The sequence below is a fragment of the Chironomus tepperi genome, unplaced genomic scaffold (genome assembly GCF_022539635.2).
Source record: "Chironomus tepperi strain 1889 unplaced genomic scaffold, CSIRO-AGI_Ctep_v1 contig_298, whole genome shotgun sequence".
Taxonomy (NCBI): Eukaryota; Metazoa; Arthropoda; class Insecta; order Diptera; family Chironomidae; genus Chironomus; species Chironomus tepperi.
This window is the reverse complement of record NW_027226420.1, coordinates 1,290,833-1,310,473: the sequence shown is the minus strand read 5'-3', so window position 1 is coordinate 1,310,473 and position 19,641 is coordinate 1,290,833. Positions and strand designations below refer to the sequence as shown.

Here is a 19,641-nt window from a genome sequence, read left to right as displayed (position 1 = left end):
AAATTTTTAAATTTAAATAAAATTTAAAAAAAATAAAATTTTTAAAAATTTTTCTAAAATTTTTTAAACTTTTTTTTTAATTTGAAAAAATTATTAAAAAACCATTTGAGCCTTTTTTTGTGTAAGACATAAATGTAATGATGATAATAATTATGTTCACATCGATCAATATGTAATATTAAAAGAAAATTATAGCTAAAAACAATCAATTGTTTCACTTTTTTATTTCTATGACTTTACAGATGTTTTGAGTATGTGATCGTATAGACATTGTTTTATTTATTGCAGTTATTTATAGATGAGTTCAACAAAACTTTTTATTATTTTGTAAGATTGCAGCAGTTTAAACTTGTATGAGCCAGTGGGAATATTGAGAATTTTATTGCATTTGTAGAATGTTTTTGAATTTTTGTGAATTGTCGTCAGTACCTTATATGGTAGAGCGTTTGCCTCTTGCCCCAAAGGTCTTAGGTTCAATCCCATGTCATGTTTTATTGTTATAGCTCTTTTTCTCATTACTAAGCTCGGTTCTTGAGTTGAATGGAGTTTTGAGGATATACTTAGTGGTTCGGCTCTTATTCATACAAAATGATGCACCAGATGCTGACATTTAGAAGGAGTGTTATTAATTGATATTTTTACCCGCTTTTATTAAGCACTTAAGTGACTTATTGAAGTTTTCGGCAAAGAACTTGACGTAAATATGTTGAGAATCCTCGAAAATTGTAGGTAGATATTTTTTAGAGTTTAGATACATCAACATGAATTAAGTATGGCACCAGTTATTTGCCAATTGGTAGACAGAAGCCAGTGATAGTTCCAGCTTCAGGCGTCATTTGAGGAAAACTATAGGTCACAATTGATCTGTTCAGCCAGCGAAGTAAGAAAGTGAGTAGATACTTCAAATAAGCCTAATGAACGAGATATAGACGAGATTATAGCTTTGAACTAAGATGGATTATGAAAATTAGACAGGAAGATGAAATGTTGCATGAAAATTCGGAATAAAAGCAACATAATTACCTTATGAATGGAAAATTGTTAAAGCAAAGTGTTTGTGCCTACTGAAGATCGAGAGCCTGAATTTATTTGAATTATTCAAAAATAACTTTCAAAAAATAACGGTCAAAAAATATTTGAATTTTTTTTTTCGAAAATTATGAAATTAAAGTCTAAAAACTAAACAATTGAACCACTGGGACCACATCATCACGTTTTCAAATTAAATTGTCGCTTTAAGCTTTACTCGCATACAATACAGCAAATTGTCTGTCTTCTTTCTCCTTTCACCTGCACAACTCTTCCATAATTTACAACACATAAATACAGCAAAAATAATAAATTCCATAATTTCCGTAACATTTTTCACGAAGAAGAAGAAGAGATGTTTTTTTGTGTTATGAATGTCTCATGAATTTTTATGCTGTATCTTAATTACATAGGAGACAATTTTGTGTCTTTTTTTGTCGTAATAATTGAATTGTTGCTGCACTGCAATTAATTGCTTTCCTTCTTTCACTTTATGCAATGACTGTTATCTATTCATTTTAGATCTATTTTCTTATGTCTGCTTTTGTGAAGCATGAAAATGCACAATAGTACATGCCAGTATGTGATAAAAATCAATAGAGTCACAGCTTAAAAATAATGTTTTACAGAAGTTTGTATGCAAATTTATTTTGTTTGTGGCGTCCGCAGCATATGAAAATTAATTGTTATATAATTTCACATGGATATTAGAGTTGATAAATGGATGAACTTCCGAATGAAAGTTTTTAAGGCAGAGGTGGGTTATGGACAGGAATTGGAAAAAAGAAAGGGTTTTTTATGGATCGCATGAATTTTGGGATTCTTTTGGACATTTGGGTTGAAAAATTGTAGCAAATTAAGGAATTGTGGCTAAGTAGAGGTTCTATCCACTTCCTTCATAAGCATAATTTTAAAATCATCCCCGAAGGACTTCAAGAGAGTCAAAAATTGAGTGTTTTGTATTGTTCAGCCAAGAACCCCAGACTACAACATTCTATTTTTTGAATGCACAGGCCTACAGCTTAATGCTGCACTTTACAGCTAGTTCAAGACTGCAAGAATGAAATTTTGTACAAACTTAAGTTTTTGGTAACGTAATAAGTGAATGGACCTTAAATAAACCGACAATTAAGGTCTAGACATGTGGTGACCCAGATAGCATCTAGCATTGAAATAGCCGAGCATCCATCTACAAGCCGACGTGACTCCAACCCCCATGCTTGATACAATGAAATTCAACCTTAAACCAGAGACATTTCTATGGCATGTTTGTTCCAGGTGAAAATCTAGAAGGCTCAAAATCCTTGTTAAAATTCGAAATTTATGAGACAAACACTTGACTTCTCTTTTCTAAATGACTTGCATCAACCAAAAGTTTGCTGACTAAACCAAAAAAAAATCTTTGTTTAATTTATGTAGAGTCATTTTTGTCATCAAACAGTAAGAAATAATTGTGCATAAATTGACAACATTTTAACAAAAACTATAATGCATCAAAACTCGGGTTCGATTCCTATTCAATTCCTCTAATACAATATTCGGCCATTGCAGTAAATAATTCACCTTTTTGTTTTTTTTTAATCCATTTAAATTTTGAATTCTTCACATTATTAATTAACCTATGCAAGCATCTCCAAAATCCCAACCCTGCACAGTAATTTCTTTTGCAGGAATTTGCTGAAAATATAAAATAAATCTTATCTAATTGCACGAATCTCGTCTTAAAAAAACGAAAAAAAAAAAAAAACATTTAATATATTAGATTAGTTAAGTAACAAGCACCACAGCAGCACAATGCAGCATATGTGGAGCTGAACAAATTGAATAAAAAAGTGTAAAGGCATGCTTTATTATTAATTACTATTTATTTTTTATTATTTCTTTATAAATCTCTTTCTAATTTAATTTCTTAACACTTTAATATTGCCTAACTAAAAACTAAAAAATAAATCTATTTAATAATTTTTTTTTATTATAATTTTAATTAATATTTGCAGCATGTTTCAGAGTCGAAAACTTGCAATGATGTCGATGAAAATGAAAATTTGACAGAGAGAAATAAATTGAAATTATTTCATTTAACAAATGTGCAAATAATTTAAATTTTTTAACAATTTAATGTTTGTTGAAATTGGCAGTGTTGTTGATGATGGAAGCGCATAATGTTTGTAATGAGTTAAATAATAACGACCGAAAACTAAAGTTGAAAAAATTGAAGAAATAACGGTTAAAAAATATTTAAAAAATTAACGACTAAAAAATTTTTGAAATTTTAACAGTCAAAAAATATTTGAAAATTTAACGGTCAAAAAAAATTTGAAAATATAACAGTCAGAAAAATTTATAAATTTAACGGTTAAAAAATATTTGAAAAAATAACGGTCAAAAAATATTTAAAATTTCCTTCAATTTGAATAAAATTTGAAAAATTCAAAAATATAACGGTCAAATATTTTTAAATCATGACAGACAGACAAATAGCAAACAATGACTCAATTTCAATTCTTTAAAGCTCTGCCAAAATTTCATTTTTCATGCAAAAAAGCATTTTTTTGTGTCTCTGATGAATCGAGGCTGCTTATATTATTGTTCTTTTTTGAGTATTTGTCAATTAGGTTTTTTGTATACAATTTTTTACATGGAAATTTTAAACTTAACATTTACATGCTAATTGGTAGAGAAAAATGGTAATTTTAGCTTCACATTTTATATATTTACAATTTCTTCTTCTTAGCCTTAAGAATTCCTTACAACTAATTATCTAGTCGACATCACGTCAATGCCAAATGAGAATGCAAACAAGGTGGATATTCACCAGTCACTATTCACGTACATCGACAATGAGAATCTTCTTCTTTATACACAAGACTTAATGGCTAATATGAATATTTAAAATATGCACTTGATTCAATGTGATAGATAATAGAATAGAATGTGAAATAAAAATACAATTTTCTTCACTATTTTCATAGTCGATTAATTCCTTTCATTTATCTCTAGAATTTAAATTACTTTTTTTCGTTCTTTTGAATTTTTTTTAACTTTCGTCTTCTCTTTTAGAATTTTTTATGTTTTTTTTTTTATTGTAGAGGAGTTGGAAAGATTATCTAATTTTAATACAGAGGATTTAGAATTTTAATAGAGCATTTAAGATTTTTTTTAAATGTTTTTTTAACGAGTTGAGGCTTTCAGTTAAAAAAGGAATTAAGTTATTAACCTTTTAACAACTTTTTAACTTATTTTAAGCTTTTGAATGTTCAAATTAAAAGCTTTATTTTAAAAATTTCAAACAGAATTAAAATTTTTTAAGAAATTTCATTTAAATTTAAAAATTTCTTTCAAATTTAAAAATTTCTTTCAAATTTAAAAATTTCTTTCAAACTTAAAAGTTTTTTCACATTTAAAAGTTTTCATAAAAATTTAAAAAGTTAAAAAATTAAAAAATTAAAAAAAAAACCTTTACAACAAAATTTAAGAATTTCAATTATTTTTAATTTTTTAATTTTGAAAAACTTTTAAAATTAAAATAATCATAAAGTTATGAAAAATTCATTTAAATTTCAACAAAAATTTTAAAACATTAAAATTTAAGTTTAAAACTTTATAAAATTGCTCAAAAATTTTAACTTTATGTTTAAAAAAAATTAAAATATTAAATTTGAATGAAAAGTTTTTCTAGATTGAAAATTTTTAATTTTTTTATGATTGTAGGACCCTATCAGATATAACAATAATCTGTCTACTCTATAATAAAAATCCAGTATAACTCCGAAATAATTGTTGATTGCCTTAATTTTAACAAAACTTTAAATCAGCCGAATATTCTCACTAATAAAAATTCAACAAAATTTAATTTCATTCCAACTTTCACACAAATGTGCATAAAATTTCGAAATTTACCAAAAAAGTTCAAATTTTAAAAAAATTAATTTGTTTTTTAAATATATTTAAAATAATTTAAAAAAAACAATAATTTTTTTAAAAATTTCAAAAATTACCAAATGTAATAAACTTTTTAAAAGCTTCATGTTTTCGCATACTTAACTAACATTGTATCATCTTTAAAGTTATTGACAAAAGGAAGTAAATCTTAAAATAAAATCAATAGAAAGTGTATACTTACATTACTCAATGAGAGATAATTAAAGCTAATTTGATGCTTACATCGACTTACATTTTTAATAACAATAATACATACATGTGATGCAAAATTTAAATCTTTTTTTTTCCTATGAATACTGTAGGTTACATGGTACATATATGCTTATTAATTTCAAATAGCTAAAGCTATTGATTATTGTAGCTTCAGTGCATAATATTATTAAACATTAATTTAATTATACATATTTAAACTAAAAGACTTTTTTTTTTAATTATTTCTAGCTTTTATGATGATTCAATTAAATGATTTTTTTTTCATTTTACCGACTAAATGGATTTAATTTTAAATTAAAAAGGCTGAAGTTTTTAGTCCCAATCACCAACATACATGCGCGGCTGAGCAACGTAGCCTCGTGTAGGTAATGGCATTCTTCCATATATGTGATAAGGTGATTCCTCTGAATCTAATTAAAGGGAAGAGATGAACATGATGATTTTATTTTATTGACTCTTGTCTGTTGAAGAATTTAAGCAAAGGAGTGGCAACTTGGTGCGGGAGATGAGAATGACTTGCAGATGAAAAATGTTGATTAATTTAATGGATTTGTCAATTTAAAAATAGAATTTGCTTCAATTTTATAAAAGTTTGCATTAATTAATCATGGTTTTGCGTCAATTTGCTAGAATTTAGCATCATTTGTAGATTTTTGCATCATTTTGTTGCAATTTGCATTAAATGTTCTTAAAAATTGCATCATTTTGTAAAATTATGCATCATTTTGTAGAACTTTGCATCATTTTGTAAAAGTCTGCATATTTTTTAATAAATTTTTGCATCATATTGTGAAACTGCATCAAAAGATCTAAAAGTTTGCTTCATTTTGAAAAACAAATTGCTTTTGAAATTACAAAAGTTTGCATCATTTTGTTGAAAATTGCATCATTTTGATAGAATTTGAATCAAAAGTTCTAACATTTTTGGTGAAAATTTGCTTCTTTTTACAAAATTTTGTATCATTTTGCAGAACTTTGAATCTTTTTATCTAAAGTTTTGTATTTTTAAATAGTTTTGTAACAAAAGTTCTAAAAGTTTGCATTTTTAGTTCTAAAATTCTGCATCATTATTTTTTAAATCTGCATCTTTTTCTTCAAATTTTACATCATTTTGTAAAAATTTGATTTTTTTTTAATCAATGTTTTCATTTTGTTAAAGAACTTTGCATCAAAGATTAAAACATTTTTTGCATCAATTTGTTGAACTTTGTCTTTTTCATCTTAAATTTCGCATCTTTTTTGAGAACTTTTTCTAAAACCTCAATTTGTGCAAAATGCAAAGCCAACTAACATAATCAATAATCTAAATTAAAACAATTAAAAATCATATTCTTTAAAATCAAAACTATTTAAAATTAAAGCCATGCAAACTGGGTCAGTTCGGTAAAATTCTCAACATCAATTCAAGAACTCAAGTCATCCATCATTGCATCTCATTTGCCAAGTAAAGTCACAAAGAAAATTCTCTCATTTAATCTTACCAATTCCACTTTCATAACTCTTAGCATGCCACATGTTATAGTGCGACTGATGATGTGATGACGGCAGTTGTTGATGATGGTATAAGTCTCTACCATTTCCGTGCATCATTGGCGGTGCTACAGACATTTTTTTACTATGTTCTTTCTCTTTTACTAATTTATTGCTGATGTAATTGCTATTTTTATCGACTATTCTACTTGGCGGTTTGCTTGCTTTCACAAAATTTGGTACGCGAGCACGAAGACCACAATAGTATGGATCATCTGTAAGATAAAGGAAAGGAATTAATGATACATGACTTACTATAATTAACAATAAGGTGATGATGAGCATCAGATCATTTTAATTTAATTTAGAAAGCATCTAAATTCAATTTTAACCTCAAATTGTTCATGACAAATTGGCAAAAAGATCCGATTGTATAACAAGGTGGAAGAAGCAACAGACGAAAGACCTAAATTTGCATTTTTCAGCAGCTTTCGCTCTAAATGAAAATAATAGAAGTAAAAATTCAGTTTTACAGTCTGAAGATCACTCGATTGTATGGTAAATATTCTTCAAGGGTCGGTTACATACGACGACAACGAGTCTGAATTGAGTGATGCTTTATTATTCGAGAGAAATTAGCTGTGCATGGAAATGTTTAAAAAGCTTTTGTTATTAAGTAATTTAAGGCTTATTTGCTTGCTGTACACTTAATGATGATGAATAAATGATTCGATTATGTATGCTCTAGATTGTCCACAATGATTGTATTTTTGTGATGAATGAGAGTCGATAATAGGCTTTTGTTGAAAATAAATATTAAGGCATTTGAAGTAGAAATTTAAAGTGATTATGTGGGATTGGAAGTAGTAATTAAATATATTGCGAAAAATTTCACTAAAATCGTTTTGTTTTTAATGTAAAACAGTAGGAATTGAGGAAGTTGTAATTTCTAAAAATATGGGAAGCAATCAATCTTTGTGCATGAGTCTATACTTTCATATGTTGATGATGGATCGTGTTAATCTAGTAAGCTTATTTGATTTTTAAATGATTTCTTACAATAGGTAACTTATTAAGTCATATTTTGAAGTAAATACTTAGATTTACATGTTTTGTATGCGCAGCAATGCTCCTTCGTGCTTTACAGTAAAGGAAGGTATTAAGTCAGTAGCAAATTTCATTAATTTTCACTACAATTTGATCCAAATCATTGATTTCAGAATTAACGGACACTTAGAATTCAAATTGAATTCGTTAAGTTCAAAAAACGTAGTTTCACTCCCTTTTTGTTTGCATTTTGTGCAACAAAATCTTGAAAAATATTTCAAAAAATGTATTTGATTAAATTAAATGATTTTAATGCAATGGAAATAAGTTAATTGGAATAGAAGTGCAAGATCTTCAAACAATAAGCGTTAAATTGTCAAAATTTAAGGAATCTAACGGATATTCATCGAATATCGGTAATTATTAATTCAATTCTTCCTACAAACAGTAAGTACAATTAAAATACAATGTTTACTTCTCTTATTGTCAAGTTAACTTCAACAGAAGCGTCAAAACAAGCAAATTAAGAGCATTTTTGCTAATCAAAACATTGAATTAGTTTCCAAAACTTTCAATTATATTTGCATTTTTTAATAAACCGTCAACACATCGATTGCTTATTACTTTAGCAAATGAAGATCCCAAATTTATGTGTACCAACAGTGTATGCTTCATTTAGCACATGATTATTCCAATATCAATATTCAAATCCAAAGGAAATTGAAGCATTTTATTTAAACCTTAACACCATCCAAAATCCAACAGTCGATACTGATTAAAGCATTTAGTTTGCACAACAAATACTCGAGATTATTGAAAATTTACTTTCATAAACAACGTACTTAAGATACCATAAATTTCGTGATATGTTAATTACAGTGAATTTCTTAATTTGACTTTTAAGTCAAACACTTTAAAATCGACAGGAAAGTGTTATGGCTTTGAATTAAGGAATGATCTTGTGAAAATTGTTGTAAATCTTCAAACATTAAATTTGCTCCATTACTCCTAATTGAATTCCCAATGGTGGCGGATAGAAAAGTCATCGTTACAACAAATATTTTTTTGAAAGGAAACTTGTTACAAATTTGCATCAAATTTTTTTTGATTTTAAAATATTTTTGACCGTTATTTTGAAGATAAATAAATTCAGTTATTTTGTGACGCAAATTCATTTCTTTTGTGAATTTGATGACAGTGACGACTAAATAAACAGTGTTCATTCCGATTACAACTATTACAATTAGAAAAACAGCATTATTTTAATATTTCCATTTCATTAAAAAACGATTTTTAAAAATTCAAATACTTTGTTCTATAAATTTAGTACTTGAGTTCTACGTTTGTTCTAAGTATAAGGCCCTTAGTTCTAAGTATAAGGCCCTAAAATTTTCTCTCCGCCACCATTGGTTGAATTCATTACTCTTACTTAAAATTTTAGTCGAGACTTTTTAAAAATGCAAATTTTTAAGCACCATCCCTTTTTTTCATACTTTCTGACAAGAAATGCATTAGCCAGGCAATAGAATGATTTTGCGCAAAAATGAGCTGACAAATCACGACTTTACTTATTTTGCGAGGTGTGGAATCTTCTTCTTAGAAACTGTTTTTAAATATTAAAATGTCAAATTCGATGTCGATGCTCAAATGAAATTGTAGAATTGTAATAATTTTGATGATTTTATGACTTCGGCATTGATTGAAATTTTGTAAATTAAAATTTTATGGGCGAAAGTGTATGAGTTGTGGAAGTTGTGAGAAATTGAAGATTTTAATTTGCAAGAGGAAATTGATTTTTTTATTTTTAAACTGCTTTTAAAGAGTTGAAAATTTAAAATTCTGTAAAATAATTTGACATTTTTCAGTTATAAAGTTTTAAAAATCAAAAATCGTTACAAAATATTTCAAAAGTTTGAACTTTGAAATTAATTAAAAATTCAAAATTTTCAAATTATTTGTGACAGTTTTTGAAATTTTGAACTTTTAACCAATTTTAAAGTTCAAACTTTTGAAATATATTCACAATTTTTGAACTTTTGAATTTTGAGCGAACTTTAGTTAATTCTTTTGAACTTTTTTTAACGATTTCGAAATTTTGAGTTTTTAGTGACTCTTTGAAATGTTTTGTAACGGTTTATGAACTTTTGAACTTTGAGCGAACTTTAAGTTAATCTTTTAAACTTTTTTTTAACGTTTTTCGAAATTTTGAATTATTGACATTTTTAACTGTTTTGTAACGGTTTTTGAACTTTTGAGTTTTGAACGAATTTGAAATTGAATTTTTTTCAATTTTTTTTAAAGAATTTTGAATTTTTAACCAACTTTTTGAAGTTTATTCCAAGTTTATTCAGATTCATTGTAAAGTTGAGTGCATCTCGAAGAGTCAACCAACATTTTAGTTAAGAGAAAAGCTATTAAAACTACATTGTTAAATGCATATTAAACTTTATAAGCCGCAAATTCATTGATAATTCAAATTTTTTCAAAGTAATCTTCCTCGCCAATTTACATTTCCATCACATTTCGAATAAATAATCGATAAAATAATTTAAAAAAATTCCAATTACATCCAATAATAATAATAACAATAATTCTTTAAGTATTATCCCCTTGACTTCTCTCTTTATTTCTCGACAAAAAAATTTTAAGATTTTAATCGCGACACAGCATAAAAGATTTTTATTTCTTTTGTTTCTCTGCATGCAGCCCCAGCAGTCAGCATTGTAACAACACAAACAAAAGTTCTTGTGTAATGTTGCTTCCAAAAAACGAAAGTAAATGGCAATGTTGCGTAAATTGTAATTTAATGTGAATTTTTATCCAATATTCCCTGACATTGAATTATTTTTATTATATTTATCAAAAAACTCATTAAATTCTATTAGCTTATGAGCAGCATGATTATGTAAATGTGGATAATAATTGATAAATTGACCAGAGTTGCAAAACAGGCACCAATAATAGGCAAAAACCGTACAATTTCTTCATAATTTTAATTGTTTTCTTACAAAACCATACAAATTATGAAGAAATTTTACGGTTTTTACCTGTTTTCTTACAAAACAATACAAATTATGAAAAATTTGTATGGTTTTTGCCTGTTTTCTCACAAAACCATACAAATTATGAAGAATTTGTACGGTTTTTGCCTGAGACAGATGCAACTCTGAAATTGACGTTATCATGTCGATAGACAGCGGTTGTATGAGTGCGACAAGAGAGAAAATTTTCACAATTATCCAATGTAATGTGTCTGGGAATTTAAAGTCACTTTTAACTACATATCGAGAGTAAAAGATCACTAAATTGTTACAATCATGCTTACAACTATTTATTATATTATTTTTTAGACTTTTCGCAACTTGAATATGCAATTTTTGTTGTGCTCCTCTTAACCCGTCTCACATTTTTAATTTCTCTCGATTTATGCAAATTTTTCCTTTACTTCTGCTTGCTGTTCTTGTCGACTTTAAAGAATTACAGAAGTTTCTATGCAGGGTGGAATTTTTCTTGGAATTTTGTCTTTTTTGTTTGATTGCTTTGTTGTCTAACTGGATTTCTAATTGAATTGGACAAGATTCTAGAGTCAGAATGCATTTACAGGAGTGGTGCACAGTTTATACATTGAATTCTTATGACAATGCTTGGTGTTTTAGTTGTAGAAGTCAATAATTACTGGATGTTTGAGGTTATGAGGTACTTAATAAGGATTTTTGAGGTTAGACTTATGACACTCGAAAGGCACACGGGATGGACAAGTCGAAAATAGTGTTCCGAAGCAGGCGTGAGTCTGGTTTACGCCCCCGCTGTGCTTGAAGACATCATTAAGTCTAGTCAGTAAGATCTAGTATTAAGTACCAAAAGATCCACATTTGGATGAATGCAGCATGTTGCCTGGGGAATCTGACCACTTAATGTAGGATTTCTTCATAGATTTTCAATTTTTAGGAAAATTTTGAAATCATTTTTGAACTTCTCAGGGAATCTTGGTTTTGTTCCTTGTCATATAATCACAATTTTAATCGAATTCAGGGATATGTAAGTGATGGTAAAAATTGGGATTGACATCTCTTTCAAAATGTTTAATTTCATATTATTCTGGCCTTGTTGAATCCTAGCCTCTCTAGATCCAGCTATCAAAATTACAAGATCAAAGCTAAATTGTACCTAGCAATTGAAATTCGTCCCACATTCAATTTGACTTTTAAACTTTTTTCACTTTTTATTAAGCGGGAGACATTAAAAGGCATGAAAAGTTTCCCTAGTTAAATTATTCGCATACATATCTGGCTAGAATCTTCTGTGTGATGTGAACATTTATATTAAAAAAAGTAGGTATTTTCTGTGTCTCCAAAGTTCACATGTGCTATGTACTAAAAAAGGCATTTTTTCTAGATCTTTTTTTTTTTTACATTTTTTCGTGTGCATAAAAAAAGAAAGGAAAAAAAATAAATAATAAATGGAGACGAAGATTAACGACATGCGATTATTATGCTGACTGGCGCACAGAAGAGAATTTTTTTTTTCTTCTATTGACCGCGAGTCTCACATCTACAAAGTATGAATTAACTGCAAAGTTCGATGAATAAACAAAAGCCAAATTATTTCAATTTTATTTGACTTCTTTTCAGCCAATAATAGACCCGACAACTGCCGATAAACTAGCTTTAAGCATTTCTTTGAAGAATATCATCGTCCTGATTTAATAAGAACTATGGAGGCAGTGAGAGAATATATAATGCGAATAACAAAACGACATCGAAACGGATCTAAGAAATGAAATCTCAATTATTTGCTTTGTGTCTTCTTGTTCTACTTCTGATTCTTTTTTTATTAGCGCATTTCTTCATTGTGCAAATTTGAGCATTTTTAAAGGCGAGTCGAATTTTTGGTAGCGAATTCTACATCTGTAATTGATCTTGTTAGTGAACAATTAATGATATTGGAATTGACGTTGAATATTCTTTGTGCTGAATTGAAATCGATTGTTTATTAAATCTGTAGTTTAGCGCCTTGTGATTAATCAGCCGACATGTCAAATTTATTGGTGTGCTGTTGATTGATTGCAATGTTTAGAATAGTTTAAACCTTTGTAAGGACTTGGAAGTACTGCTGATTGAGGTTTTTTGTTAATTCTACTTTAATGTTCACTGTTTATGTTCGAAAACTAATATTTTGGCGCAAAAAGTAAAGGTTCAAAATTTGAACTTTCGCTTTGAACTTTGATTCAAATATTGAATGACCGTTATGATTTGAATTCTTAATTTCCATTATTTTTACTTCTTCATTCTGAAGAGCTTAGTCATGCATTCCTAGTTGAGGCATTGTAACTACAGTAGATTGAGAACGACTTGAGTCATTCCAAGAATAAAAGCTTCAATTCCCTTCCGAACAGTCCATGAACAAATTAGTACAGATCTAATTAGTTTGAATCGCATTCAGACCACAAATGTGCTACAAATGAAACACTTTCCATCCTCAACACAATTGCCATCTCATGTCTAACCTCAGGTAACCAACTTAACTTCATTTGCGGCATAAAAGCCACAATTTATTTATTTGCATCAAAAAAAAGATCATTAAAAGAAGTCGTGAATGGGTCAGTTTCCTACATTAAAACTAGAACACATTTATTGGTAGCTCAAATGCCTTCCGTCCTTACACAATGTTGAACGTTAAACAATGCATAATTGCCTGCCTTAAACATCCATCAAATGTGTTCCAATTTTCATATTTTTTCGCTTAAAAACTGTTCATATTTTACAGTATTTATTGTTGAATGGTGATGATATTCATAAATGAAATATAGCAATCTGGTCATTCGGTTTTTGTGCACTTTACACAATACCCTATTCATCATGAAAGAAGGCGACGACAGGTATTTTTATTAAAAATTTTGATTATATTTCAATACAATTTTTCAAAATGATACCTTTCCATTTTTAAGTACAATTACTTTGAAGGAATGCGTAGTTGTCGGTCTGTTCATGGTTTGAATATTTTTTGCCCGTTATTATTCAAAACTTACTTGGCCGTTATTGTTTGAAATCAATTTTGAACGATTTTATTAAATTTCTGTCGATCTTTGCAATTCAAATATTTTTTAACCGTTATTTTTCAAGTATTTCTAAACCTTTATTATTCAAATATTCATCAACCGTTATTTTTCAAATAATTTACAACCGTTATTTTTACTCTAATCTCAAATGCGCTATTGTCAATCAATAAACATCGAGTTCATTAGTTTTAATATTTATTTAAGTTTCATGACTGCTCAGGCCGTTTTTGCCACAAGATGAAACCCATAATTCAAAACAAGGCACTGTCCGAGCGTGCCAAAACAATAATTTTGCAATTGAAAAAAATCACCACAAATTCAATTTCACAAGAAATTCGATGAAAACCTCTTTGATGCACGATCAAACAAAGTTACAACTATCGTGTCATGAACTTTATGGTCAATTGTCTCTTTGATTTGTATCATAATTATTCCCTCTTTTAATTCTCATTCAGCCAATAAATAAGTTGTTAATTTTTTCATACGAATGCGTTTGCCTTGGAATGTTTTTTCTTCATAATAAATTGAGATAACTCATCGAAATGTCAGAGAAATGACTGAAAGAGATATCTTGATGATGCGTGATTGCAGAAAAAAATATAAAGCTTTTCGCTTTTCAATCAATTAATTGACTTTCAATCATCTTCAATTTATTGGAAAGTAATATGGTCAATAAATCAGATAGGGGTTTGATTCTCGGGTGTATAGCCATGTCATGTACTCAATTATGGCTTAGGTATATGTTAGATAACGATAAATGCAGATTTATTGCAATATAAACAAACCTAATTATAATTTTGAATTTAACGGTCATTTTGAATTCAAATTATCTTCGTTAAGCTTTCAATTAAATATTCAAATTCAAAAAATTCGTTAAAAAATTCTCCACAAATTAAAATTCAATCATCATTTAACGGTCATTTCAAAATCAAATTATCTTCGTTAAGTTTCGTTAAACTTTCAATAAAATATTCAAATTCGAAAAATCCGTTGATAAAAGCCCAAGCAAATTATAACTCTGTCATCATTTAACAGTCATTTTAAATTCAAATTATCTTTGTTAAGTTTCGCTAAACGTTCAAAAAAATATTCAAATTCCAAAAATCCGTTAAAAAAATTCCCCAAGCAAATTAAAACTCAATCATCATTGAATACTAAACTAATCGGACTTAAACAGCATTCAACAGCCAATTTACTTGCCACAAACAAAGCAAAGCATGTGCATGAAAACAACCTAGTAAGGTCATGCCATTTCCATTTCATTACGTCGCTTGTTTAATGCACCAACAAGAAGAAGAAGAAGGGTAAAATCTTTTTTTATGACAAATGAGCAATTAGTTGTGCATTGGCATGAAGTGCATATACTTACCATATTTCATTTTATCTTTGCCCTTGTCAGACTTTCCTCGCGCCATTAATTTGATTCGATTTTCGTCCTCAATGTCATCATAGTCAGGCTGTAAATGGAAATTATTAAGTATGTCCATTAATATTTAGACTAAATAAGTGCTGAAGTGACTTACTTTAGGCATGTCATGATGATAGACATTATCCCGAGGCGGCAATTTTGGAGGCTTTTCGCTCCTTTTATTGCCAAACTGTTGTGCTTGTATCATGAGTTGCTCACGTGTTGCAGCAACACGATCTCTGCCAATCTCACCGGACGATCCAGATGCACCGAATCCAGACGATCCAGAACTACCGCCACCGTTGCCAGCTACACTGTATGGATCTTCATCTGGTATTGGAATTCTTGGACGATTCTTAATGTCAACCATTGACGGACGTTGAACTGTAAAATGAAATTCGTTAAAATTACGTACGAAAACTGTTATGGACATTTAAATTGCAAATCAAATTCTCATGTTCTGTTCATAAATTATTAATTGATTCTGTTGCTTATTTTCAGCACATTACAAATTCATGTGACACAACCTCGCTTCTTAGACTATTGTATAATCCACAAGTCACATTTCACTATTGAAATATCTTTAAAGGAATCAAAAAAAAAGAGATTTACGGTTCTGTAGTTCGGGTGGGCTTTATTTATCGAGAACTAATTCTGAATTGCGGTGAATTTTTAATTCTTCGCATAACGTTGGAGATTATTTAAAGTGACACACGATGACATCATACGGTTTGTATGTTTAATGATCATTCTTTGTGCCTTACTTTGACTTACTCATTTGAATGATGATTTGTTGAGGTTCTAATTGATGTGATCAACAATGGCCTGATTTTAAGTATAATGGGCTGAATTTCTTTTGAATTTCTACTATTTTGGAGCAGACTTGAAAGTGCTGCTTTGGAATTGCTGTTCTGAGAATTTTGGGGTTAATGGCTCTTGTGACTGGAATGGATTTGAGGTTATGTTATCGATGGCAGAATTAGTACATCAAAGGATAGAGTAGAAGCCTATCCAAACCATCTTGTCTGAAGGGTTACAAACCCACAATCAGGATAGGGATGATAAGGCTTACAACCGACCATTTCCGAAACTAACTTGTACAAAGAAAGCAACTTAAGGCATCTTTGGCGTAGCGAGAGGAACTCTAGATCGACCCGTAATCACTTTCATTTCCACATATCTTGTTACTGTACACAAGAACCAAGTCGAGATGACTTTAAGGTAGTCGACGTCAAGTCTGTCTCAGAAGATGTCAGATTCATACTATTGTTGTCAGATTCACACTGAGCACAGCTTTGGACTAGCCTAATGACGGGATCATTGCCACTTAAAGTAGATAAAAAGCCCATCTACACAATCTCATCTGCAAGGTGGCTGCCCAACAATCAGACTAGAGATACTTTTATAAATAATAAGGTAAATGACCGTTTCCGCATGCTCATAATCCAAAGCACAGTCTAGCACAGCACAATATCAATAAACACACAAACTATTTGAACTTCCAGCTTCACCTCACAACTCTCTAAACGCCACACGACAAGAACTTTATTACCGTTTTTCCAACTCCATACGCTAATAACAAGTAGATCACATAACTTGCTTAAAATGCATAACAGCAAGTAAGGAATATGACCACTTGGTGTCATAATATCTACTACACGGTGTTGTACAGGAGTGTAAATATGCTTAATGTGGTTTAAGTTTTTTTTTTGAGTCTGCTGCGAATCAGCAGGGTTATTACATACAGTTATTACATTAAGTGTTGCATTTTTAGCGCATTTTTGAAATTTTTTTCAAAAAGGTAGCTTAATAAGACACTTTGTATGTCTGTTCGGCTGACGTTAAAAACTTTTTATCTAGACATCGTAGAGAGCTCGGAATGGTTTTAAAAGATCAGTTCCATAAAGTTATTGCGGCCACGGGCATTTAAAAGTTATAAATCTACGCATAAATGCTATAATTAACAAATTTTCATTTTCATACACAACAACAACAAAAACAACAACACGTTTTTTCATTGTTTTACAGTGTTCTTCAATGTTTTTCGATGTTTTAACAGTGTTTACTGAGCAAAGTTTGAATTTTTTTTTGACCGTTATGTGGTTTGAATAATGAAAATCCGTTAAATGATGAAGTTCTTAAATTTCTAATAGGATGACTTGGAATTTACTGGATCTTGTTTTTTAGATCTGAAAGTGATCAGGATCTTACTGGATCTTGTTATTCAGATCTGGAAGTGACCTGGATCTTACTGGATCTCTTTTATTAAGTCTAGAAGTGATCTGGATCTTACTGGATCTTTTTTTTTGGTAGGAAAATTAACATCTATTAATATTTATTAATCAATTACTGATCGCTGGGACAAAAATGCGCTTAAGTCCCTCGATCAATAACACGAGGACTTTTGTAATTTTTTATTAGGAATTGGGGATTAATAGAGGGAAATGAAGTTTGTATCGATTAATTGGATTGGATATGGTGGAAATGCGTGGGAATTTAGTGACGGAAGGGTTTCTTGGGGATTGTAGAGTTAGGTTTGATGTGGTAAATGTCTTTATGATAGATGAATTGCCTGCTTTTGAGGCTGATTCATTTTTATACTCAAATGTACATGCTAAGGTGTACTATTGGGTATCATTAATTTTTAGGGATCATATACACTAAAGCAGCTTACTAAAGTGGTACAATATAGCCGTTAGAGCATCATTGTGCTGCTGTCAGCTCTTCATGTGACATGAAGGTGCCCTTCCAGCATCATCCCAGCTGTTCTTGGCACAATTTGAAGACAGAAAATGAGATTTACATCACTGTGCTACCCGGATTAAGAGCATTCTATAGTTGATCATCTCAGCAACACTCACAACCATTGTAGGCATCAGTTCCTAACAATTTCTAAGTATTACACCAATCCACACCCACCCATACCTAATCCTAATCAAGAAACATTCAAAAGTCACTCAATTTTTCATCCAAAAATAATCTCTCGTCATTTAATTGCCATCTTAAGCTTCATGTCATTCCTACCAAGTCAGCAACAAAAAATTTCCTTCTTTCTCTTTTTTTGCAGCTTCTCCTCAATTGTAACACAAAGTTGAAGACTTAAACTCTATAAATTTTGTATAAATGAACTCTATAATAAAAAATTTTTACGGTACATGACATAAACACCAATAATGCTTAGACAATAGACAATAGAGAAATATTTAATGGATGGCAGATAAGTTATCGTTGGATGTCTGACATGAGCAGCAACAAATAAAATGTTTTTTTTGAGTCAATTTTTAACAAATATTGATTTTTATTTTGATGGCAGCATAAAAATTGGTCACGAAATCTAAATTTTGAGCTACTTGTAAGGAAGTGAAGCGCCAGTTGACGAAGGAGAAGAAGGAAAGCAATATGGAATGTCAATAAACTTACAGAATCACGGAATGTGCAGTAAACACCGAAAAAAAGTTCGATCTAATGTTATTTAACTAGACTTTTATTGTCTATTCTACCTTAATGAACCTTATGAGCATGATCAAAATGATTTATGAAAGTATTATGTAATAATATTTGTAGCAGTTGCTTATAATAAAAATGAACGGTGCTGTGCTGTGCACACCAGATATACTACGGATAATCCAATTTGCAGTTTTGGTTTTGTCTCTCTTTTTTTTCAGTAATCATTTCCTTGTTGGCGATGACAAAAAAAAATAATGGTAAAAGTCCTGGGGATTCGTTGAGGAAGTTAGTGCGCATTTTTGATGAAGAAGTCACTTTATGGACCACAATCAAAATACAGAAGGAGTTAAGTCTTCTTTTTGTAATTAAGATTTAAAAATTAAGATTCAGAAAGAAACAAGTAGCTTCCGGAACTAAACGCTAATATTCAGGATGAATCTAGTCACATCAAAAACCATAAATCAATAATTAAACTGCATAATCATTAATTTCCTATTTTAACGGTTTTTTGAAATTCAAATTTTTAACCGTCAAAAAAATTTTTGATTTCCGAGTTGAAATTTCCACGTGTTTTTGTGCATAAAATTCAAAAATCATCAAATAAAGTATTTAGCAATGATTTTAAGCTACCGAATCAATTAATTAGCCAATAACTGAATAGGACGAAGCTAATCCTACAAATCCAAGCTCTCTACGTTGTCTGGTTGCTAAGATATTTTACTTTATTATTCTAATCATCCAGCTAGAACAAAATGAACTAAAAATCCTCAATCTTTTCCAAAAAACCAGCTAAAAATACTACAAGAACACACATTCTCATGGGTCATGTTTCTCCACCGGTAACAGCAATATAAGAACATCGTGTCTTAGCCGTGTATGAATAAAAATCTAATTTGGACTTTGTTAGTTGTATGCCTCCTCACAGGGAGATGCTTATACATGTCATTCCGCAATACGGTCGCGAAAAAAAAGCAAAAACAGAGCGACAGAAATTTTTTTCTAAAACAGATTTTTGTGATGCGATAAT

At 29.6% G+C, this 19,641-nt stretch overlaps 1 protein-coding gene across 4 annotated transcripts in view; it reads right to left on the bottom strand.

Annotated features, from left to right (window-relative positions):
* Positions 1-5,159: 5,159 nt before the first annotated feature.
* The window catches only part of exp (expansion), a 92,302-nt gene continuing 77,820 nt past the window's right edge, over positions 5,160-19,641 (bottom strand). For 3 of the 4 annotated variants that reach the window (XM_070642589.1, XM_070642588.1, XM_070642590.1), the window contains exons 8-11: positions 15,283-15,551; positions 15,129-15,216; positions 6,666-6,929; positions 5,161-5,594 (exon numbers count right to left, since the gene is read on the bottom strand). In XM_070642589.1, the coding sequence (XP_070498690.1) occupies positions 5,497-5,594; positions 6,666-6,929; positions 15,129-15,216; positions 15,283-15,551 (719 nt within the window). In that variant the 3' untranslated portion in view covers positions 5,161-5,496. Of the gene's footprint in view, positions 5,595-6,665; positions 6,930-15,128; positions 15,217-15,282; positions 15,552-19,641 lie in introns of all 4 variants that reach the window. The other variant, XM_070642587.1, reaches the window with a different exon arrangement.